The sequence below is a fragment of the Camelina sativa genome, chromosome 18 (assembly GCF_030686135.1).
Source record: "Camelina sativa cultivar CO46 ecotype springtype chromosome 18, ASM3068613v1".
NCBI lineage: Eukaryota > Viridiplantae > Streptophyta > Magnoliopsida > Brassicales > Brassicaceae > Camelina > Camelina sativa.
In genome coordinates, this window is record NC_141897.1 from 4,946,272 (window position 1) to 4,969,903 (window position 23,632).

General features: G+C 31.9%; 2 protein-coding genes, 1 non-coding gene and 1 pseudogene across 8 annotated transcripts; 1 reads left to right on the plus strand and 3 right to left on the minus strand.

Annotated features, from left to right (window-relative positions):
• The first annotated feature begins 2,245 nt into the window (after positions 1-2,245).
• Positions 2,246-3,263, plus strand: LOC104760602 (protein VACUOLELESS GAMETOPHYTES pseudogene; annotated as a pseudogene). Its single transcript, XR_015589379.1, has one exon. The product of XR_015589379.1 is annotated as a protein VACUOLELESS GAMETOPHYTES pseudogene (transcript).
• A 1,937-nt stretch (positions 3,264-5,200) lies between these two features.
• Positions 5,201-5,336, minus strand: LOC147921540 (U11 spliceosomal RNA). The gene has a single exon (XR_015589953.1). It is a non-coding gene; the product is annotated as a U11 spliceosomal RNA (small nuclear RNA).
• A 309-nt stretch (positions 5,337-5,645) lies between these two features.
• Positions 5,646-9,607, minus strand: LOC104760603 (actin-related protein 9). 5 transcript variants are annotated; one of them, XM_010483553.3, is made up of 18 exons: positions 9,351-9,607; positions 9,086-9,211; positions 8,887-8,990; positions 8,729-8,788; positions 8,586-8,648; positions 8,332-8,437; positions 7,919-8,127; positions 7,716-7,836; positions 7,458-7,612; positions 7,324-7,374; positions 7,105-7,236; positions 6,939-7,028; positions 6,791-6,861; positions 6,537-6,706; positions 6,404-6,447; positions 6,235-6,284; positions 6,006-6,102; positions 5,646-5,930 (listed from the first exon to the last, which is right to left on the minus strand). In XM_010483553.3, the coding sequence occupies exons 2-18, from the start codon at positions 9,195-9,197 to the stop codon at positions 5,787-5,789; spliced, it is 1,779 nt and encodes a 592-aa protein (XP_010481855.2). In that variant the 5' UTR covers positions 9,198-9,211; positions 9,351-9,607; the 3' UTR covers positions 5,646-5,786. The 5 variants fall into 5 exon arrangements, with proteins under 5 accessions (XP_010481855.2, XP_087355406.1, XP_010481854.2 ...); XM_087499280.1 differs by having other exon boundaries at positions 9,086-9,158; positions 9,241-9,583; XM_010483552.3 differs by having other exon boundaries at positions 8,332-8,446; positions 9,351-9,479.
• An 8,803-nt stretch (positions 9,608-18,410) lies between these two features.
• On the minus strand, positions 18,411-20,396 carry LOC104760604 (uncharacterized). The gene is made up of 5 exons (XM_010483555.3): positions 20,070-20,396; positions 19,287-19,401; positions 19,108-19,197; positions 18,910-19,008; positions 18,411-18,706 (listed from the first exon to the last, which is right to left on the minus strand). Exons 1-5 carry the CDS (start codon positions 20,135-20,137, stop codon positions 18,605-18,607), a joined length of 474 nt encoding a protein of 157 aa, XP_010481857.1. The 5' UTR covers positions 20,138-20,396; the 3' UTR covers positions 18,411-18,604.
• Between the last annotated feature and the right edge of the window lie 3,236 nt (positions 20,397-23,632).

Here is a 23,632-nt window from a genome sequence, read left to right on the forward strand (position 1 = left end):
ACGCTCTTTTTGAGTGCCCTCGTTCGCGAGATGTTTGGGCGTTGTCCCCGGTATTGTTAGTTCCGGATGGTTTCCCTTATGGTTCAATCTATGCAAATTTAGATTTTATTTTCTGGCGGGCGGCTCCCCAATCGGGAGATACTGATATAGTTTCTAGTCTTCCCTGGATTCTTTGGTCACTATGGAAAGATCGGAATAAAAAAGTATTCCAGGGTTTAGCGGCCGAGCCGATGGATATCTTAAATTAAGCGAATAATGATAAATTGTTGTGGGAGGAGGCCAAATCTTATTCGGGGAGCTATCTGCATCCCCCGCCGTTGTTGGAGGACAAGGGGTCATTTCCCTGGTGTCAGATTGATTGTTCATGAAAAGGTTAAGACCCTTTTCAGGGCCTCGGCTGGTGGTGTTGTAGTGGTGAAGATTCGACGCGTCTTCTCGGCGCACGGAATCATAGACGCGGTCCTACATCCTTACACGCAGAGTTACAAGCTTTGATCTGGGCCATGGAGTCACTGTTGGCGGCTGGAGTTGTCTTTCAGAACTTCGAGACGGATTGTGCAGAAGTAGTAGCGATGGTGCAGACGCCTGATGATTGGCCCGCTTTCTCGAATCTGTTGGAAGAGTTATTTTTGCTCAGAACTTCTTTCTCTTCCTTCTCCCTGACCATGATCTCATGAGAGTTCAACGTTAGGGCAGATTGTCTTGCCCGTTCGTCAAGAACTTTATTTTCTGAAAATTCATTTGTAAACTCTTTTCCTCCGATTTGGGCAACAAACATTGGAGTTATCTTTTAATTTGATTAATGTTTGGTTGAAAAAAAAAAAGAGTCTATAACGATAAATGATAACGATGTTTCATACAAAAGGCTAAAAAATAAAAATAAAAATCATTTCATACAAATACAGTTAAACCTCTATAAATTAATAATGTTGGGACCAAAATATTTTATTAATTTATAGTGATATTAATTTATCTATAAATTAATAATTATTATTTTATAGTGTAAATTAATAATTATTATTTTATAGTGTAAATTAATAATTATTAATTCATAGGTGTATTTTTAATTGTTTAATTTTTAAAAATTTTGAATTGAGATATTTTTTGCAAAATAAGATTATAAAATTACAAATATTATAGACAAATTTTAACAATAAACTACAAATATTATAAATTAAATAATACTGTAAATTTTATGGTATTGGAATTGAATTTGAAATAATTAAAAAATATTATTGAAAATAAATTACAAATATTATAGACAAATTCACTTATACACATGACATAAATATTCAAATTTATGAATAAAAATATCAATTATCATATTTTAATAGTCTATCAAACTATCAAAATATAAATGATGCATATTTAGAAATTGAAAACTTTAAAAAGTTTTAGCTGTTTTATGAAATGTTATAGAATATTTTATATCATTATAGTTTGAACTTTGAAGATGCAATATAACAAATTGTTTTATAGATATGAGGTTTAAGAGAAACATACTTTACTATATCAACATATATATAAATTTACATGATTATTAATTTATGATATTATTGGGACCATATTTTACATGAAGATTTCAAAAAAATTATTATCTTATTATCTTATCGAATTTTGTTATTTTTTACATTGTCCCGACTTGGAACTAGCAAAATTTATTAATTTACAGTGTTTATTAATTTATATAGTATTAATTTATAGATGTTTTACTGTGACTTACAAAAAGGGATAACGATAACGATAACGATAACCCTGAAACTTGCTCACTTGCATTGTTGTTGGTGGGCATTCAAAAAGAATATGTATATATATCAAGAATATTTCATGATTTAGTACTTAAAATTATGTTTAATCTTGTTAAATGAAAGTTGCACAAGATAGTAGGCATTGACTTAGAGGGATTGACCTAATTTAAACCCTATCCTCCCTACATATAGATGCCCAAGTTGCTGCTATAATTGAAATCTGATGTTTATTAGAATCTTTTATTTCTACAAGTCATCTTTGTCTTAAAATATTAAAAACTTCTAAAAATATTTTCATCTCTTAGCTTTGAATGTCAAATGTCAAATGTCTCTTATATATATATGCCAAACATTATAAATTAGCAAAACAGCATGATACAACAACTTGATTAATATTGATTATTAAAAAAAAACAAACGCACAATTATTAAACTTGCAGTAAAAATCACAACTTTTTGGTATATATACATAGCTACACAACCTTCTCCCTCAGATCAACCAAAACCAAACACTTATCAATAAATTTTTATATGGCTTCAAGAAAACCAAAGGCCAAACCGGCTAATCGCCAATCTGTGAGGCACCCTAGCCACAACCATCCGTTGCGTGTCTTTAAAGCCAAAGAAGAGGATGAGACCGCATGCTCTGGCTGCGAGCTCGAGCTGATCGGGCAAGCTTTCAAGTGTATAAAGTCAGACTGCGATTACTTCTTACACAAGTCATGTTTCGACCTTCCTAGTGAGACTCATCACAAGTCCCACCAGGACCACCCTCTGACCTTGCTCCATTCCCCACCAGATGAACGGTCCGTCTACACATGTGACGCGTGTGACCAATACGGATCTGGATTCACTTACCATTGCTCAAACTGCAACTACAATCTTCATGTGGGATGTACCTTCATCCCTGAGACCATAGATCGTGAAGACCATGAACATCCACTCACTCTACTGTATTGCACACCATGTAAAGGTCATGAAGACACGATCTTCACTTGCAGTGTTTGTGAAGAAACTATTTCAGAAGATCTATGGATGTATTACTGCAAGGAATGTGACTATGGAACACATGTACATTCATGTGCCACATACGAAGATCAAGAATCTGATGAAGAGGAAGAAGAAGAAGATCAAGACGAAGACGAAGAAGGAGAAGCGAGTTCTCCAGCTTCTAGGATAAAGTCGTTGATGAAGGCGCGAGACGAGATGGCAGCTATGCAGCTAGAGGCACGTATTGACAATGATGCAAGGAATGCTGCGCTTGATCTTTGGGATGACCCAAAACGCAGGTATTATTGGTGATCACGTACGGATGAATATATTTTATGAAGATGTGTGATTGTTTCTTTCTTTGTTAAATCTGGTTTCTGGAATAAACAAACAATAGTTATACTCTTTCTATTGTTTGTCCAAAAAAAAATATATACTCTTTCTATTTGTGTGGATATGTTATAAATTTTTGTGTGTATTTTATTAAGTTGCAATATGAAAAAAAATAGTAAGCTGGTTTCATTTACACTTGTTTATAAAAAAAAATTAATAACCGGCAGTGTTCAATAAAGCGGTCTCGGCGGCTGCCTAGGCGCGCTATAGGCCCTAAGCGCTCATCAACGCCTAGATAACTCACTAGACTGCCTAAAATCACATAGATTTTATTTAAATATTTATTTTTGATTTTTAACTACATACATTTAAATTATTAAGTTTTATATCTGTATATGTAATTATAAATGTTCATATGTTGTTAATGTAACTTGAATAAATGTATTTTTCTAAATTTTGTTTATGATTTCTTATTTTTTACTTTTAACATATATTTTTACATAATTTTATATATAATGTTTTATGTTGTAAATGTATAAACCACCTAAAAATCATCTAGGCCCTGATTAGGCGTTCTAGACGCTAGGTTACCGCCTACAAACCGTCTAATGCTTTCTTGAACACTAGTAGCCGGTGTTGAGGTCAAACAATTTCACCTCAGTTGGTAATATGTGTAAGTATGGTTTTTGATATAAAGAGTTTGAATCTCCCTATCACGTTTTTGCATTTTTTGAATTTTCTATTAATTTGTAGGTTATGCTTGAGGCCTATTTAATTTATGCGCCTCAACCCTAGAGAAATTGTAACAAAAAAGCAATGAGACTGTGATGAAAATCTAGAAAAATATGTTCATTATATTTCTCTATATATATAATTTGATTAAAGAACCTTTGATTTATTTTGTGACTGGAATTTGTCTTTTATCCTTAATCACAAAATATGAAGAAACAAAAATTGTTTTGTCCGTAGAGATCATCAGAAAGTATTTGGAAATTAATTTAATTCAATTAATCACATACATAATTTCAAATTTATAGAATTCATGTTGTTGCTGCTTTTCTAAACATATTTAAAATAACAAATTATTAGAATGTAAAAATATATAAATCACAAAGTTAGTTTGGGTGATTTTTATATAAAAATTTATCAAAAATATTCACATTTTTTAATCATTTGTAGTATCAAATACTCACTTCGTCCCAATTTATAGAAGGGGAATTGCATTGTATAATCAACAAAAAAAATATAATTCAAAGAGTAACTACTCTAACCAGTAAAAGGTGATATAAAGTGTATAAACTATAATATATACAATTTTAACCTTCACATCACCACCATCTTTACCCCTTTCCCACCACCACCATTTTACCACCATCTCCACCTCTTTATCTCTATACTCTAGAGTTCACAAAGTATTATCCTTAGGGTTTAGTTTTTCCCTAACTACCACCACCACCGGTCACCACCGGTCACCGCCGATAACCACCTCCGGCCAACCACCGGTGAACTCCGGCCATCTTCGACCTCCGGCAAATTCCGGCCACCTCCGATCTTCGGTGACCTCCGGCCATCTCCAACTTTCAGAGAACTCCGGCGATCTCCGACCTCCAGCCACCACCGACCACTGGCCACCACATCTCAAATAACCAGCACACCAAAATGGTAATTTTATCTATCCCTAATCCTATTCTTTCAATTTTTCCAATTAATATGCTATATTCTTAATTAAATTTGTAAATTTGGTTATTCAGCTAATTAACTCTTTATAGAATATTTTAGGTTTTTCTGTTTGTATGCATTATCTAAAAAAAATAGTTTATAATATTTTTCTACAGTATTCTTTTTTATTGGTTAAATTTTCATAAATGATAAAATATGTTATTTATTAATTTTTTTGTGTTTTAATTCAAAAATCTTAGAATATGTGACAGGCCGAATATTAAAATGGAAACACAAGCTTCCAATAAATTTCAAAAACGAATCTTTTTCTAAGAATTTACAATTTTCATTCTAATTCTGAAACGGACCTCGGATAAATTATGCAAACTCTTAATTAATCTCTCCATTCCACCACACACAATTATAAAGTAGGATATATCAAAGAATAATAATGTTTTATATATTAAGAATCGGAGGGTCGGCCGAGCGAGCCAACCCTATGGGTTGTTCCAGAAATAATGTCGGCCATATGTCTTGATTTTGCCATACAGCACTCACCCTTTTAACTCAGGCTGAGCGTGGCATAAATAGCCATCCGACCCTTTTTAATTTTTAACTTCAAGGCCCATCTTGTTTATATATCTCCTTCTCTTCCCTCCCTCCCTCTCGTGTTCCCGATGTGGGACAAAATATTTACTAAGTTTTTTTTTTTTTGGACAAACCTTGTTTTCGTTCATCAGAATGAGATTCCTAAGTTCTTATTCAATTTTTTACACTTTTTTTTGTTCAATTTAAATATATTAATTTATTGATAATTTTATGTGTTATATATATTAATCATAGAAACATGTGACAGAATGTGAGAAAAAGTTGATTCATAAATAATTTGTAATTTTAATACATCATAAACAAAATATTGTAGCAAATTAAATTTGACTATGATATAAAATTTTCTGGTCTGAATTAGGACAATTAAAAACTAAACAATATCAAAAATACTCCACAAAATTTATTCTGAGCTAAGAAAGCAGAGAAAGCTTAAGCCTATATACACACTCTAGGGGTTGATGAAGTACATTGCTTGACCTTCAATGTAAAAAGAGTCTTTGTACTTCTTTGTACTGCCTTTATGAATCCCATTTTCCATCCATTCCTGTCTCTCAATCCAAGCTTCTCTTCCAAAGTCCAGAATTCCCAATATCTGTTTTCCAAAATTCGTTTCAGTGCCATGCCCAAAGTCAAGAATAGTTAAGTTGCAAAGAAAAGCACTACGTACCGCTCCGCCTTTCCAAGTTACGAAAGCTGGGTCCGTTCTTGACGGCAGAACCACCACAGTGTTGATAGCTTCAGTTGGAGGTATTGTGCGAAGAACTCTGCAGTGTATAAATGGAGAGAGGGACACAAACATTACTTCAAAAGGTACGGTTCGGTGTGTGCATAGAAGAACGTTGTGCCTTCTTCTGGATGTTTAGAAAACAGAATTTTTGGTTAAGAAACGAACAAACCTTTCTTCCACAGCTGGTACAAGACCTTTAGTCGAACCAACACCACCAATCTGAGAAGCCAAACGAGAAAGGTAACCAAGAAACACATTCAGGTATGAACAGTTACAGGTAGCACAAGGTTACATGGCTAAAACTTGAGTGTGTAAAGAAAAAGGTTTGCAGGATCTACCAATTGAATGCTGGAGAAAAGCTTTCGCCTAAGGTCTATGCGTCCTACAAGCCAGCAAAAAAAAAAGGGAAAAGGTTTCTGTTAGGTGTTGATTTATTATGTATAGCAGGAGAGTGCATCACACAACATATACCAGCAGAGAGGATGCTGCTTGTAATGGCTTCAGCGAGACCAATCTTCTCTTCTTTCTTTGGTTTCGAAGGGGAAACTGCAAAACTATCCCACATTGGTAATCCCATATTACCACCACCTCCAAAGTCCATGTTCCACGTGTCCTCCAACATATTCTCGTAGTCTTGGAACCTAAACAATAAGCAAATGTATAACATGAGTTCTCTTGCTCCCAAACTAAATCGAAGTAAAGGACACTAGAAGATCAACTCTGACCATTCACGTGGTGGCTGAGGAAACACTTCAGGGACCAAAAGGTTAGGATAAAACAGACCCATTGGCGGAACCTGAAAGGAACAAAGGAAAGCTTTTCAAGACTAAGAAGCATTAACAAAATAGTGACTTGATCTTGTTTTTTGTTTACATTAAGTGAGGTGAGAGTTGTTTTGTGAGGCATAGCTGGCATGCCGTCCTCATAAGAATGAACTGTTGCAGCAGCTTCCACTTCTCCTTCCTGTGAATGGAAAAAGTATCTTAGTTTCAATATTCCTTATCAAAAGAATAAAACCACGAAGATAAATCCAACTAACTATAATATCACAATATGACTCCTTAAGTTGATTAAGCATCAGCATATCGATTGGCTTTGCCAAAACATCTGTTCGTATTTGTGGCCACTTTTGGTAATGCCGCTGAATCCATAGAAGGCATCTACATATATCCTGAAAATTTATATTTAGATGAAGAACTTTTAGTATGCAATGTAGTTCAAGAGAAAATAAAAAAAGAAATGATACATATTTTCTTACCTCTCCTCCAAAAGGTAAAATCTTTTCAGTATTTGGCAATGAGACTCCATCCTACAAACCAAATAGCATGAACATACAGAGAATCTCAAACAGTTATAATAACAGAAAGATGTTTTCTCGTTTTCTTATAATACCTCGATACAAACAACTGTACTAGTCTGGGCTCCAATATTCACAATACAAGCTGTTGACAAACCATTCCCAAAAACAGCGGATAGACCTTCTTGGTGGACAACTGCTGAGTTAAAGCGTAGCCCTCCCAACACAATAGTTAACATTTCCTTAATTTCTGATAATACCATGAAGCCAAATCAGAATACTAGTTCACATCGATCAAATCATATTTAGATGGAACTGAGAAAATAAGACTGCAGTAGGCATAACAAGTTTACCGCGGCTGTCAAATGTTTCCGGGACAACAAGAACAGCATGAAAAGAGAATCTCTCACTGTTAGAAATATGTAGTTTTTCTAATAGAACCCAGTCCAAGATAGCGGTTAAGTCCTCGCAAACCTGAAAAAAATAGAAGTACCAATAAGACGCCAAAAAATCCCTTCTACAAAGACAGATGGAAGATATATTCGAACTAACGCACCTGTTGTGCTGAATAATGTGGCGAAACATTGAAGTGACCTCTCCGAATAGGATGGCGTATGCAATATGGCTCGTTTGGCCATATTTTCATAGCTTCTTCACCAAAAATCGTCTTCTTGTACTTACGCTTACTCTCACTAGCATCTTTAGTATCAGTAACATCAGGAGCAGCTTTAGTTGCGCTGGCCGCACCTTTATCAGCAGAAGTTTCTGCAAATTTGGTGTATATAAGTAATCTAAACATAGACACCTAGCTTCTGTGTATTCAGAAGAATACCATTCCTTACAATTTGCTCAACTGTATGTAGCAGATACAAAGCCTGATAATGTCTACCAAAGAAAATATCATAGCGTACCAAGCGAGTAAGACAGGGACGGAAACTGAAGCACAAGAATAATAAACTAGAATGACACCTGATGCGACAGGAGAAATCTGCTCGTCCTCATACACATCAGTCCAAGTAAAGACTGTATCTTTCTTTGTAGTGCTCGGTTTATTGTACCCATCGATCCTTCCCATCTGCATAAACTTTCAAATGTTTATAAGCAAGAACAATCAGTTTTTCACACATTACTCAAAATTCCAAAATCAAAACCTCCCTCAAGTGAACAATTTCTAACAAACAATCAAGCAAAAACACTTACCATCACCAAACTATTCAACTTACCTTGCGTGATGCAGAGCCAGAAGAACTTTCATCCAGATACGGTATCTTCAACAGCGATGCCGCCTTTCAGTAAAAAAACCAAAAGAAATCAATCAACAAAGTGACAGAAGCAGCAAAGATCAAAAACCAAATAGTTTTCTTACAGTATTGTAAGCTCTCTCACGGTCAACATGTTGATTCGTAGTAACCTGAGTGTTAAGCATCTGGGGTTTTACAAAGAAGACACCATTCAAAATTAATCGAAAGAGAAAACAAAAGGAACAGAAAAAGTAAAAGTTAAAAACCAAAAATTCACAAAAACCTGATCAACAACATTTGGTTTCCCTGTGTGGTATCTAGCAATACAATTAGGGACATTGAAAGGCTTCCCATCCATAGCTAATCCAATTCTTACATACGCAGAGCCTAATCAAAACCAGCACCAATCAGAATTTGGGCTACCATAACACAATTTCGATAAACCCTAGATATAGCTCAAAAACCCTAAATTCGAAGAGAACCTGGGTTGATGACAACGAGATTTGATCCTCGTTCGGATAAAATCTGAGTCGGGACAACAGATTTCAAGTAATCCTGCAACGAGAGTTGAGATTTTGATTTTCGGGTTGCCATGAGAAATGGTGTACCTGGAAAAGGGGAAAAAAAAAAAAAATACCATTGGAAGCGCAATTTCGTTTGCTAAGGTTCTTCGCTACAGCAACTGTAGAATTAGGGTTTTGTGATACAGATGACAAGAGCTTCAATCAGATTCAGAGAATAGCAAACCTTAAATAGTCAAAGAAGTTGATTTGGGATTGTGTGGTCTAGAAAGATGAAGCAAAGAAGTGAGCGGGTAACACTTAGTTCCTTTTTAAAATTAAGAAAATCCGCAATCCGCGGGCCCGCTTCGCCGTAGCGTTGGAAATTTTGTCGGAGGTCCGCTTTCGGCTTCTTTCAATAAATAAGATCAAAAAGTTTTGAAAGTTCGTCGGTGTGGCACTTCCGGAAATTTTACTTTTAAACTTTGTTGAAAAATCTTTTGTTTATGTTCAAAAGCTATTTACGATTTTATAAAGTAAAAGTGTGTGATAGAAAATATGAAAAATAAGAGAGTTAGGTTCGAAGATTTTTTTCCTAAAGCTAACATAGTGATTTTATCTTCGTATTTGTGAGGCTAAGATAATATTTGTGTGGATACTAATCTTCGTATTTTATCTTTACTGATTCTTGAATTAAAAGATGCGGTGAGAAAATAAACTGATAAAGATAAGATAGAGGTATACTATATTTCATAATAAAATTATGAAACTAGATTTCAGTTTGAATTGATGAATTTTGGTTTCATAATCTTTTAGTTTTATTGAAAGTTATAAGTCTAAAAAGCCCACACGTTGTGGGCCGTTTTGTCAACAATTTGTGGGTCACTTCATCGTAGTCTTGGAAGTTGGAAATTTTGTCAGAGATCTGTTTTCCACTTCTTAAATGAGGTTGAAATCTTGTTGTTATGACACTTCTAGAAATTTTACTTTTAAAACTCATTGGAATCTTATATTTGTGGTTGGAAATTTGCATTTTTACAAAGTGCGGTAGAAACTATTAAAGTAAGAGTTAGATTAAAGATTTTTTTCTATAAGACCTTAACTAAAATCTCAAAACTATTTTGGTTTATAGTTAGGTTTCAGTTTGGATTAATGAATATTAGTTACCATTCATATAATTTTTTTCTCCACTCTATGAAGTAACTTAATTAGCCCAAAAAGAAACATAAGTCGCGAGTTAGCCTATTATATGTCAAATTTCAAACGGGCAAAACACCATAAAAGTGATTTTTGAATTAAAAACAAACAACAATATTATATAACTAGGTTTATTGAATTTTCTTTAAAAATAATTGTATTATTCACACATACATAATTTGTTGATGTATAAACAGAAATTTATAAATATGTCTTTAGTTTACCTTTTAAAGCGGATGTCTCCTTTTTGTTTCTTTAAATAAGATAGAAAATTCGTAAAAGCTCTTGAAAGTTTGTCGGTGTGACATTTCCAATAATTTGACTTTTAAAAATTGTTGAAATCTTATGTTTATGTTCCAAAAGTATTTATGTTTTTATAGTGTAAAAGTATGCGGTGATAAGAGTTAGATTCAAAAAAAAATTCCATAAGAACCTTAAAGCTAACATAGTAATTTAGTATTTGTGTGAATAATAATCTTTGTATTTTATCTTTACTAATTCTTGAATAAAAATGTGCGATGAGAAAATAAACTAATAAAGATAAGATAAAGTTATACTTTCTTTCATAATAAGATTACTAAATTAGGTTTTAGTTTGAATTGATGAATTTTGGTTTCATAATCTTTTAGTCTTATTTGAATTTATAATTCTAGAAAGCCCAAAATTTGTGGCAGTTTCATCGTAGTCTTGGAAATTTTGTTATATGTATTTTTTTCGCTTCTTAAATGAGGTCAAAATCTCGTTATTCCGACGCTTGCAGATATTTTACTTTTAAGAAGTTGAATTGAGATTGTGTGGTCTAAAAAGATGATACAAGAAGTGAGAGGGTAACACTAGTTCCTTTTTAAAATTAAGAAAATCCGCAATCCGTGGGCCGTTTCGTCGTAGCTTTGAAAAGTTCGTCCGAGGTTCGCCTTCTGCTTCTTTAAATAATATCAAAAATTCTTAAAAGCTTTTAAAATTTCGTCGGTGTGGCGCTTCCAGAAATTTTACTTTTATAATTTGTTGAAATTTTATGTTTATGTTTCGAAAACGTTTAAGCTTTCATAAAGTAAAAGTGTGCGGTGAAAAAATGAACAAATAAGAGAAGAGTTATATTTGAAAAATTTTCCATAAGAACCTTAAAGCTAACATAGTGATTTAGTGTTTGTGTGGATACTAATCTTCATATTTTCTCTTTACTAATTCTTGAATTAAAAGGTGCAGGGAGAAAATAAACTCATAAGGATAAGATAGAGTTATACTTTGTTTTATAGTAAAAATTACTAAATTAGGTTTCAGTTTGAACTGATGAATTTTGGTTTCATAATCTTTTAGTCCTATTCAAAGTTATAACTCTAGCAAAATTTGTGGGCTGATTCGTCGTAGTCTTGGAAATTTTGTCAGAAGTCTGCTTTCCGCTTCTTATATGAGGTCAAAATCTTGTTGTTGTAAAGCTTCCAAAACTTTTACTTTATTCATTAGAATCTTTATATTCGTGGTTGAGAATTTGCGGTTTTACAAAATGCGGTGGAAACTATTAAGATAAGAGTTAGATTCAAGATTTTTTTCTATAAAGATCTCAAAACAACAATAATGATTTAGTGTTTGTGTGGATATCAATCTTTGTACATTACCTTTAATTATTCATGATTTTAAAAGTGCAGTTAGGAAATTGAACAATTAAAATAGAGTCATTTTAGGTTTCAGTTTGGAACGAATTTTAGTTATCATTCATATAATTTTTGTCCCACTCTATGAAGTAACTCAAGAAGTCCAAAAAGAAACATAAGTCGCGAGTTAGCCTATGATATGTCCATTTCAAATTGGCAAAACACCATTATAATGATTTTGAATTAATAACAAACATCAATGTTATATAACTAAGTTTATTAAATTTTCTTTAAAAGTAACTATATTATTCACACAGGCATAATTTTATGTATAAACTGAAATTTATAATGTCTTTAGCTTATGTTTTAAGAAGATTGGATGTTGACCCACAAAACCGCAATAACAAAAGAACTAAGATGAGGACCCGGGACCGTTGGGGTTGATACTTTCAAGACATTTTTTTGTTTTTCTTCTATTTGAAATGGGTTTTCAATTTATGCGTTTTCTGTTCATTGTAGCTTGTGTGGTGCACTATGAACTTATATAAGCTTATGCAATGCAAGATAGCTCTTATATACCAATACCAGTTAGAGTGGATGGAAACCACTAATTTGTTGAAAAATCGTCTGAGAAGTCCCTAAAACTGATATGAAAATCTCAAAACTCCCCCTTATAAAATCATTTTCTTTTTGAATTATTTTTAAATCGAAAACAAACAAAATTACAGTTTTATCCTAAGAATAAATCAAAAATTACATAAAATACCTAAGTGTTTTCCTCCACCCAGAAATACTTGAGGTCTACAACCCGATTTCTATTTTCCTTAGTTTTTTTTTGGCAATCCAATCTTCTTTTCTCAGGATTATTTCCCTCGAGAACTTCTCAACTCTATTCCCCTATGTTCTTGAAAAATTAGGGTTCCGTTATCGATCTCTCCTCAAAAATAAGGATTTCTCAAAATTATAGCAAAGACAAAATGGACGAGACATAAGAAAAGAAAATTTGTTCTAAATACTCAAAACGAAGAAGGTTTGGATTGGGCGGCCACCTCCACACATGTTGAATTGGAGGAACTCCGAATGAATGAAGAAGATGAGGAGCTCGAAGATGAGAGGGTGTCTCTCACTCCGGTTGTTAATGGAGATGGTGAGGAAGTCGAAAGAAGGGATAAAAAGGTATAACTAGGTAGAACTATGTTTATTGGAAAACTGGTATAACTAGGTAGAACCATATTTGTCGAAAAACTGGTATATATATAGGTAGAACTATATCTCTGGGTATAAGTTGGTAATATTTGATAAAACTGTGTGTTACATGAATTTGATGATGAATTGATAGCACTACAACCTCTGAGAATGTACTTTCTGCCGGTGGAGTATAACAAGAAGATTAAGGTGTCACATTAAAGAAGTTTTTTGTAAATGGTGTATTTGTAGTTGACTCATTTTGATTTTGATTCATTGTAAAAGATATATTATTTTGATTTTGGAGAACTTGGTAAAAGTAAGTTTTCTCGTTTTGATTTTGGAAAACTTGGTAAAAGTAAGTTGTCTCATTTTAATTTTGGAAACTTCGTAAAACTTGGTAAAAGTAAGTTTTCTCGTTTTGATTTTGAAAAACTTTGTAAAAGTAAGTTGTCTCGTTTTGATTTTGGAAAACTTGGTAACAGTAAGTTGTCTCGTTATGATTTTAGAAAACTTAGTAAAATTTGGTATAAAAAAATTGTCTTGTTTTGATTTTGGAAAACTTAAAGAATTCATACACAACAAAGGACGAGTACATAGAGAATTCATACAAAACAAATGATCAACATAGTATTAGTCCGTCTCAAAAGCCTCCATCTTTTGACAAGAGAAATGACAAAAGAGCAAACTTGGAGATTGATCGAGAATGAGAAGGACTGGAATGAATAGAGAGAGAAGAGAGTGAAAATAATAAGAGAAAAGAGAAGATAATGAGTGGATGGAAAAGACGAGGATGAGAAGAGAAAAAAATAAAACATGTGGGTAGCCACGTGGGCAAGAAAAGTGTGTTCACACTATAGTTATACCAAGTTACCAGTATCCCCAATCTTGCCCATAGTTCTACTTTTAGGTTTTTTCAATTAAATTAGTTTTACCTAATCTTATAATTATTTTTTTTAGTTTTACAGTTCATTAAACTCTATCAACCTATAATTATGAGTTTCTTATGCATTCATATGTTATAAAACTTCAATTTCATAACTTTGTCATCCTAACTTGGTTATTATTTACAAAGTGATCTTAAAAGTATAAGGAAACAACTGTTTAGCCTCTTTCATAACAATTCAAAATTATAATTATTCATTATAGAAACATTTAAACATTATTCATCCTTAGTTAACATATAAACATTCATTGTTAGTTTTTTTTTATCAATTCTTAATTCGATTACTTTCATTTTTTAATACAGTTTTACCAGTTTTACTAGTATTACCAGTTTTACCATTTAGTTTAATTTAACCAGTTTTCCCAGTATAGACACATCTTTTGAATGAAAAATCAAACAGTACTAGACTTTAAATTAATGTTCATGATTATTGTGACATAAGCAAGTAGTACTACATGAATCAAACACGAAAATTAAAAGAATCTCTAAATAACAACCATTGGAGTGCTTGAGCATGTGTGCATCTTGTTGTGCCTTCTAATCGAGAAAATATCTGTATTTAGAATCCTACCAGCCAGTTTTACAATTTTATATCACTCTTGTCTATTATATTGTACATGCGACCTCCACACTTAAAATGTATGTTGACTCTCTCGTACATTGTATCCTGCCAAACAAATTCAAAAATAAATAAATTAGTAATACTACTAGTTTTACTGGTTGTACTATATTAATTAGTTTTACCAATTTTACCATTTTTATTAGCGTGATAACTCAAAATCGAATCTAGGAGCTTGTTCTAATCTCTACAATTCACTGCAATTCAACCGTAAGATCCATTTCTTATCAACTAATAGCTTAGTCGGTCCATAAACCATGGTAAAAGAACCCAATTTGCTAAGCATATCAAGCAAAATCCAATCTAAATTTTAAAATTCCAAAACATAATCTAATTCAATTATCCTTATGTTTGTTGAAGAATGCACTTGCATTATGAAGGAGAGCTTGATTCGACTCAACAATGTGATGAAACGGCGGTAATGGAGAGCTCCGACGAAGAATCAACGACGTCGAGCAGGAAGCTCGCTTGATTGTTTTTTTTTCTGTTTCGCATTTTAATTTTTTTTTCTTTTAGTTAATTCAATATTTAAATAATGAGAAATTAAATCAATTCAATCGTGTAAAATAAATTGAAGAGTAAAATCGGATTTTCATATTAGCTTAAAGAGTAATCATCTCAAACGTCCCTAAAAATTTTCTGACAATCTCAAAACTCCCTTCTATAAAAAGATTTTCTTTTTAATTATTTTTAATTCCAGAAACTGGTATTTTACTATGTTACCCTAGAAAAAACAAAACAATTACATTGAAAACCTGGATTTAATCCACCCACCCAAGATCTATTGGATTTAATACAAAATATATAAAAAATATACTTAAAACTAAAACAAAAATATATAAAAAAACTAAACAAATTTTTTAATTTCATCGTTTTCTTCCTTTTTCTAACTCTTTTCATTTTCTTCGTGTCGGCGATGAACAACAACGGCGAGGGGGACGATCTCTGGAACCAACCCAGAAAGAAGAAACGACGGCTCCATTCTTTCTCTTTCAAAACTAGATCAAATCCCTAAAAGCTGAGAAAGTTTTGAAATTAAAACTGCAATCTCAAAAACGATTTTGTAAAACTTGAGAAACTAGATATTCTGTTATGGTGTTCAATTGATAATCAAGATGGGTCTAAAATACAAACTTTGAGATTATAATTTGGGAATTCTGGGTTCATGTTCGTATTTGAATTTCAGAGTATAACTAGTATAACTAAGTAAAACTATTGTGATTTTAAAATACAAGTACAACTAGATAAAACTAGTAAGATGAAATGGTTTCAGCAGCATTCACAGAGAATGACTCAACGACGATGAACGAAAATTGTGATTTTTGGGTTTATGTTTGTATTTGATTTTATGGATATAACTAGGTAAAACTAGTGTAATTTTGAAATATTAGTAGAACTAGATAAAACTAGTAAGATTTTCTATTTAATACTAGTATGTAAAACTATCCGGTAAATTAGAGAATTTGGATCATTCAGTAGTGTAGAGATGAAATAGTTTCAGCAGCATTCACAGTGAATGACTCAACAACGACGAACAACTCAACAATAATATGTAGAAACAATGGCGACGATGAACGACTCAACGACGATGAACAACTCAACTGCGAGCGACCTCTGTAACCAATTCAGGAAGAAGAAACAACGGTGATGAACGACTCAACGATGATGAGCAAAATCAATGGCGAGCGATCTCTGTAACCAAATAAGGAAGAAGAAACAGCGGAGATGAACGACTCAACAATAATAAGAAAATCCGGAATGACGGCGGCGATAAACCAACTTAGGAAGAAGTACAAGCCAACCGTGAGTGACTGCATCGACTCCATGAATAAGTAGTTGGATTTGATTGAACAAGTAGAACTAGACAAAACTCATTCGGTTTGGTTAAGAAGAGATTCATGAATTGTATTGCCACATATGCAATATGTGTGTTCACACTTAGTGTTCACACATAGTTATACCAAGTATAATAGTTGTACCAAAATTGCAAATAGTTCTACTTTTGGGGTTTTTTCATTTAATTAGTTTTACCCACTCTTAAAATAATATTTTTTAGTTTTACAGTTGATTAAAGTCTCTTAACATATAATTATGAGTTTTTTATGCATTCATATGTTTAAAACCTACAATTGTATAACTTTGTCATTCTAACTTGATTATTATTTACAAAGTGACCTTAAAGTATAAGGAAACACTTGTTTAGGTTCTTACATAACAACCCAAAATTCATATATTTTTTAAAAATTTCATTCTTAGTAAACATTTAAACATTACTTTTGACGTTTACTAGTACACACATTATTATGTTATCTATAAAATCATTTTATGGATTTTCAATTCAGTTTTACCAGTTTTACCAGTTTTATCTTTGTTATAGATGTTTTACTCTGTTATGACAGAGCAAATATACACATCAAGAGAAAGGAAAATCAAACATTACTAAATTTTAAAATAAGTTTTACAATAGTTGAGACATAACCAAGAAAGTAGTAGTACAAACCAAAAGATCAAACATGAATCAAACAATGGTGTTAGGTGCAATTTCATCATCTTTTGAATGTTGCTCAACTGTAATTTAACGTGACTTTCAACAAACTCAAGCTTCTTTTATATCCTTGTTTTTAACATCAACAAAGTTATATTCTTCACATGTGTCTTGAACATTATACTATATATACGACATTCTTGCTTAAAATATATGCTAACGTTCTCTCCCATTTTATCCTGCCAAAAAAATTCTAAAAAAACTCAATTAGTAATACTACTAGTTTTACTGGTTGTACTACATTAATCAGTATTACTAGTTTTACTAGTTATACTACATTTACTAATATTATCAGTTTTACCAATTTTACCCAGTTGGGATAACTGAAAATTGAATAGTTTGGCATTCTAATCTCTACAATTCACTACGATTCAACAGTAAAATTCATTTCTTATCAACTAAATAGCTCAATCGACCCATAACCCATGGTAAAACACTCAATTTGCTAAGCATCTCAAGCAAAATCTAATCTAAATTTCCAACATCCAAAACCTAACCCTATTCATTAAAAAAATTATTCTTATGTTGAAGAACACACTTGTATTTTGAAGGAAAGCTTGATACAACTCGAAAAATGTGAAGAAACGGTGGCAATTGGAGAGTTCCGATGAAAAATCACCGGCGGTGGAGAGCTCCGGTGAAGAACGACGGCGACTGAGGAAGAGAAGAGATCAGTAATGATTTTTTTTTTTGGTTTTATTTTTGTTTTAAAAATAAAAATAAAAAATAAAAATTGAGAAATGAAAGAAGGGTATTTTAGTGAAGTGACCTTATTGCAGTGGCAGAAGGTAAGTCCATTTGTAGAAGGCACCATCACACCCGGGATCGAGTCCCGGCTCCTACGAATGTAGGAGTTTGGCTAATGGGCCGGCTAGTTGTGATTCAATAGTTGACAAAAAAAAGGAGTATTTTAGTCTAAACATATTTCATTAAATGAGAAAGGGGTATGCAGAATAGAGAGGGAGATAGGAGATTTGTAAAAATTTTATAGGATGTTTTGAGATGAATTCTCTTAGCTTAAATAGGAGATTATAATTTTGGTGAGAGGGACTTTTCGGGTGATGTCTCCTAATTTGTTTCCTTTAAAATTCTCTAAATCTGAAGGTTCCTTTCATCGATCAGGTTTGTCCCTTCGATTTTGAAAGTTCTCCTAATCTGAAAGTTCTTTTCATCGATCAAGTTGCTAAATCGGTGTTCAACATTTGCATCATCCATGGTTCAAATTTCAACAAATCAAAACTTCAAAATTCCCAATATCAAATCAAAGTAAAAGATGAAGTATATCATGATGACTGAGCTATCCTAAGAATCCTAGAGAGAAAGAAAACCAAAGTTCTAAGAAAATATTTCATCGGGAAAAAAGGAAAAGCCAAAGGTATTGCTGATGGCAAAAGCCAGAAGAAAAATAATATTGATACTAAGCAGCTTTTGGCTTAGGTGTCCTCTTCTTCAACATCCTCTTCGGTGTCGAGTTCTTCATTCCAATAAAGAAGAGCAATGCTCCAAAGAGTGCAACGCTCTGCAATAACAAACGGAATGAGATTTTAATCGAGATATATTGATAATTGTAATAGATGGGATGATCTTGGCTTTATAAGACTAAAATGTTTAAGTTGTTAAGCTAAATTCTTTTCGATTCAACAGATAGAGACTTGCACCCTAATGCAAACACAGTCCCAGTTTCTGGAGATTACGAAAATTAAACAGAAGTTCTGAACAAACCTGCAAGAACTCAGTCAACAGAAGAGAGAAATGACGTTCCTGAGGTCCATAGTTGTAGAAATCATACAGGATGGGACTGACAACCACCAAGTAGAAAGCCTAAACACAAACAGATAAATGAGATCTTAAGGTCAGATAATGAGTAAAGCCTTGGATCCCATTATTTGTAAACATGGTATGAACAAGAAGAAGCCTAACCAGAAGATAAGCACCAACGATGTTTCCAATAACAAAGAGTAAGCCTCCGGCTCCTTTCAGGGCAATAATAGTAACAACGACTTGTCTCACCTACAAAAAAAATAATTCTCTAGGTTATATAAAGACATAAAGACAGTGACCGCATGACAAAAGAACATCATAAGGACTAGATCCTTTACCTCTATCTTGGGCAAAGTAACCCCTAATCTAGAAGATAGATGTGCCTTAGCCAAATTAAGCTTTGGAGCCAATTCTTTCGCTGCAGGACCACCATCAACTCCAAAGTCGTTGAACCTAAAAAAATCCCCCAAATAAGCATAGTTAAAATTTAGTAATATGGTCAAAAGAGGTAGAGGATATTTTGAGTAGCTTCTTCTAAGAACAATAGTAACGGAATAGTAACGAAAACAATCTTAGATTAAAGCTACGATCGTGTTCCATTTAGAGCTAATGATGCTTCTCTCTAGATCAGTATACACTAGAATAACCAAACCGACACAGCATCTGGAAGATGAGCAGCAATCACATTGGATTGTGGAGACCTCTCTATAAACGAATCCAATCTCTTTCTATGTCAGAATTAAGAGAGAACAGTTCTATGTGACCTAATGCAGATCAACAATGACCAAACTAATACAATAAATATGCAAACTTTGATTAATAATATGCAGTATTTAGAGATCACGAAAAAACATAAAACAAAAAGTCTGCGATATTATAGTAAGAGATCCAGATCTGAACAAGTATCCAAAAATCAAAAGTTGATAGATTCATTCAGCTGAGAATTCGATTTTCACAAAACCCTAGATTACAAAGAAGGAGTCTACAAAGCTTCTCAATTCCTAGATTAGATCTAGCAGGAAGCAATTTCATTGTAAGAAAAAAAAAAAAAAAAAAAAAACCCAAATCACATAATCAAGGAACACGAGAAACAGATCGAGAAGGAGGACGTGAGAGATCACATTTGCCAAGCGGAGAGGATGAAAAGAGAAGCGAAGAGAACTCTTCCAAGGAAAGAGAAGAAACCCATCTCTCTGAATTTGCTAGCGAGATTTGTCTGACGGAGACAGAGAGAGTCTTCTTGTTCGGCTGAGGAGGAGGAGGAGGACGAGAGAGTTCGGTTCTTCTGGTTTTGGATTATTTATTTTAACATTTATTTATCAATAAATAAATAAAAACATTATGGAACTTATTATTATTATTTTTAACTCCCAACGAAAAACTGTACTCCACGATCTCATTATTCGATGCGTCTCTCCATATTTTAACTTGGAAACTATGGCTATGTTATTTTTGGCCGTAAATATTTTGGATTTAAAATTTTAGCGGCACAAAATTTGGTCGTAGATATTTTGAATACAAAAATTTCATCTGTTAAAAATTAATTGTTTACCAACAACTTTTAAAACTATAATTGTTATTTTTATTATTATTATTATTATTATTATTATTAAATATTAATAAATTTATTATATAAATTTTGATGTCAAAGTTACTCATCAACAAGATCGTGACGACATATGTCAATTGTATTATTCAGATGTTGACACATGTCAATTCTAAATTTATTATCAAAAAATGTAAAAATTCAAAACCTATCATAAAAAAGTTTTATATAAAAGTAAAATAGAGAAAAGAAAACTTTATTTTCTTTAAAATATTAAAAAAGTAAACTTCCAAATATAAAACAAAAGTTTTTTTAACAGTTTTAAAAATAATAAAAGGCAACTACAATAAAATTATAAAATTTTAAATGCTTTAAAATTTAGAAATTTTACAAGAAAATGATTACTTTTTATATAAGATAAAAAATGATTGTGAAAATTATGCAATTAATTACTGTTTCTAAAAAATGTAAATACTCACCTTTACATAAAGAAAAATATTGTTGAAGTAAAAATAAAATAAAATAAAAATAGATCGTCTCATATTTTTTTCACCAATCAAATAATTTATTCAAAAAGACAGCTATTGTAATATATAAGATAGGAGTATGTAATATTAATGTATGCATTTTTGTAACTATAAAAATGTTAAAGTGAAAAAATATATAATAAAGACAATTTTTTGGTAGTAGTAAAGACTAAAAAGTAATTACAGAATTTTTTCTTTGTTTCACAAAGACTGTCACTTTATATTTCCAATGTGATTTTTTACTTCAAATTTTCTAATTTACCCTTAACCCAAAGTTTTTTTATATTATATTTAAATGATAAATTAGTTATTAAATAATGACATATATGTATAATTCAAGTTTTTCTTAATTTGTGTGCAATTTGTCAAAATGACACTCTTTGTTAAATAGAGGGAGTATTTGTGTGTACAAATACATTTTTAGTGGTAATGTAGATAGTAGATTTGTAAATGGATATACATTAGTGTATTATAGCAAAAAAAAAACAACTATTTTCTAGAATAAAAGTTAATCTCTTTACTTTTATATATTTTTTTTACTTACGAAAAAAATTAAATATATTATTAGTTAAATTTTATTTTATTTTAATAACTTTGAAATCATCTACAACTATTTTTTAAACTAAAAGTGTATCTAATTATTTAATCTTTTTCAACCAAACAATAAATTAAAAAGAAATTGTTCGGTTAATTGTCCAAGCCGGAGGAAGGTGTTTACAAAAGAAACTTCAGAGATGAGAGCACACGAAACACAGGCAAGACAATCCGTCTTTGTATTTGATGCACGCGGGATCCAAGAGATGGAGAATAGTGGAAATGACTGCAGAGAGTTAAACTCATCGAGCAGGTTGGAGGAGACTGCAACATAGTGAGTAACTCAGCAAAATCATTCTCGAAATGTTGACAATCGATCCCTACAGCACGTATCTGCTACATGTCCCACAAAAACGCTTCTAACTTAGTATTCAGGGGGAAGGGCTCCGTCTTAACACTTGCCCCCAACCAACAAGGTTTGCTCCTCACCTATGCAACACCACCATCCCAATCCTGAATGCACATTGGTTGCTTTCTAAGAACCATCAATCTGACAACGAGGTGAAGAAACCTGGACATCCGAAGACGGAGATGGAACTTATATGATCGCCGTAAAAGAGAGCCTCTTTCCAGTCTAACTTATCGCCTAAATCCTGAGCAATTATATCATTCGGCTCGATCTCTAAACCTTGAAATTTTTATTTATTTATGGTCTTCCAGATTGCCCATAAAACCCATGATAATTGAAGAAGCTAATCAGGATCACCTTGTTTAGAGGCATCCCTCCAGAAAACAAATTCGAGTACACCGACTCATATAGAAAACTCTCTGACGAGACTGGAGTCGGAGATAAATCTCAAATTTCACACGAGCGAGGGCATTCAAAGAAAACATGATTAATACTCACAACCAGAGAGTCACACCGTTTACAACAAATATCACATTCGACACCTCGGTGTATCTCTTTACTTTTATAGATATTTTTATTTACTAAAAATATTTACTTTATATTCTTAGTTAAATTTAATTTTAATTTAAAAACTCTAAACCCGCACATCGGGCGGGTCCTAATCTAGTAAATATATATTATGTCAGAAATTAATTCATACTAGACAAGGACCTGCCCGATAAGCGGGTTTTAAAGTTTTGTAAATAAAATTAAACTTAAGAAAAATATATCAAAATTTGTTGTACGTTATTTATAAAAAAAAATTTGCATATAAATTTGTTGTTTATATTATTAGAAAAAGAAGACGCATATATTAATCTTACATTTTTTTTTGGTCAACGTATTAACCTTACCTATTCCAAACTGGAAAAAAAAAAGTAGGAGAAAGTTTTGGTTTAAAAATAAGGAAAATTTATCTTCCCATTAAAACTTTTTTACCAATGGAACAAAGTTTAAAGCATTGTTTTTGAATAAATTATTTTGTAGATAAAAAATGTGAGATGGTCTATATTTATATAGAAGTGAGTATTTACATTTTTTAGAATTAAGAATTAACTGTACATTTTCCTTAATCCCTTTTCTATTTTTTGTTGAATTAATAACTTAAAACTAAAAATAAGTAAATGGTGTTATAATTTCAAATTTCATGAAATATATAATCTCATTATAATTATTTTTAAAAAAACTGTTTAATTTTGTAACTTTTTATAATTATATATTTAATGTTGTTTTAAACAATTTTTTATTTTTTGTCATAATCTCAAATTTCTCCTATTAAATAATAACTTTTACACTTGTCAAAATCTCAGATTAATAACTTGACACGTGTTAAAATCATGTTTATGGCTAACTTTTAAAACCTAAATTTATATAATAAGATAGCACTTTAATGACATAATAAATTTTATTCTTACAAGATTTGGTTTCAATATCTCTATAAACTTATTTAAGCAATGTTGTTAAAGTTTAATCCTACTATTATGTGGTATATTACAAAAATGCCATTACATTGTAATTAATTTAATAACTAATAAAAGAAAAACTTATATTGGTTTATAAAATAATAAACAATATTTTCGCAATTATTTAACAAATTCTATTTATTGTTTCAGAAATCTTACGAAACAA

What these genes read in the sequence shown, in the direction of transcription:
- LOC104760603 (XM_010483552.3), bottom strand. Translation starts at nt 9,197, where the DNA reads ATGGCAACCCGAAAATCAAAATCTCAACTCTCGTTGCAGGATTACTTG. An exon ending in GGAAACATTTGACAGCCGCG is followed by an intron (nt 7,613 to 7,715) that starts GTAAACTTGTTA and finishes TGGTATTATCAG; the next exon opens with AAATTAAGGAAATGTTAACT. An exon ending in CAACTCTCACCTCACTTAAT is followed by an intron (nt 6,862 to 6,938) that starts GTAAACAAAAAA and finishes TGTTCCTTTCAG; the next exon opens with GTTCCGCCAATGGGTCTGTT.
- LOC104760604 (XM_010483555.3), bottom strand. Translation starts at nt 20,137, where the DNA reads ATGGGTTTCTTCTCTTTCCTTGGAAGAGTTCTCTTCGCTTCTCTTTTC. An exon ending in TTACTTTGCCCAAGATAGAG is followed by an intron (nt 19,198 to 19,286) that starts GTAAAGGATCTA and finishes TTTTTTTTGTAG; the next exon opens with GTGAGACAAGTCGTTGTTAC. An exon ending in TCGTTGGTGCTTATCTTCTG is followed by an intron (nt 19,009 to 19,107) that starts GTTAGGCTTCTT and finishes GTTTGTGTTTAG; the next exon opens with GCTTTCTACTTGGTGGTTGT.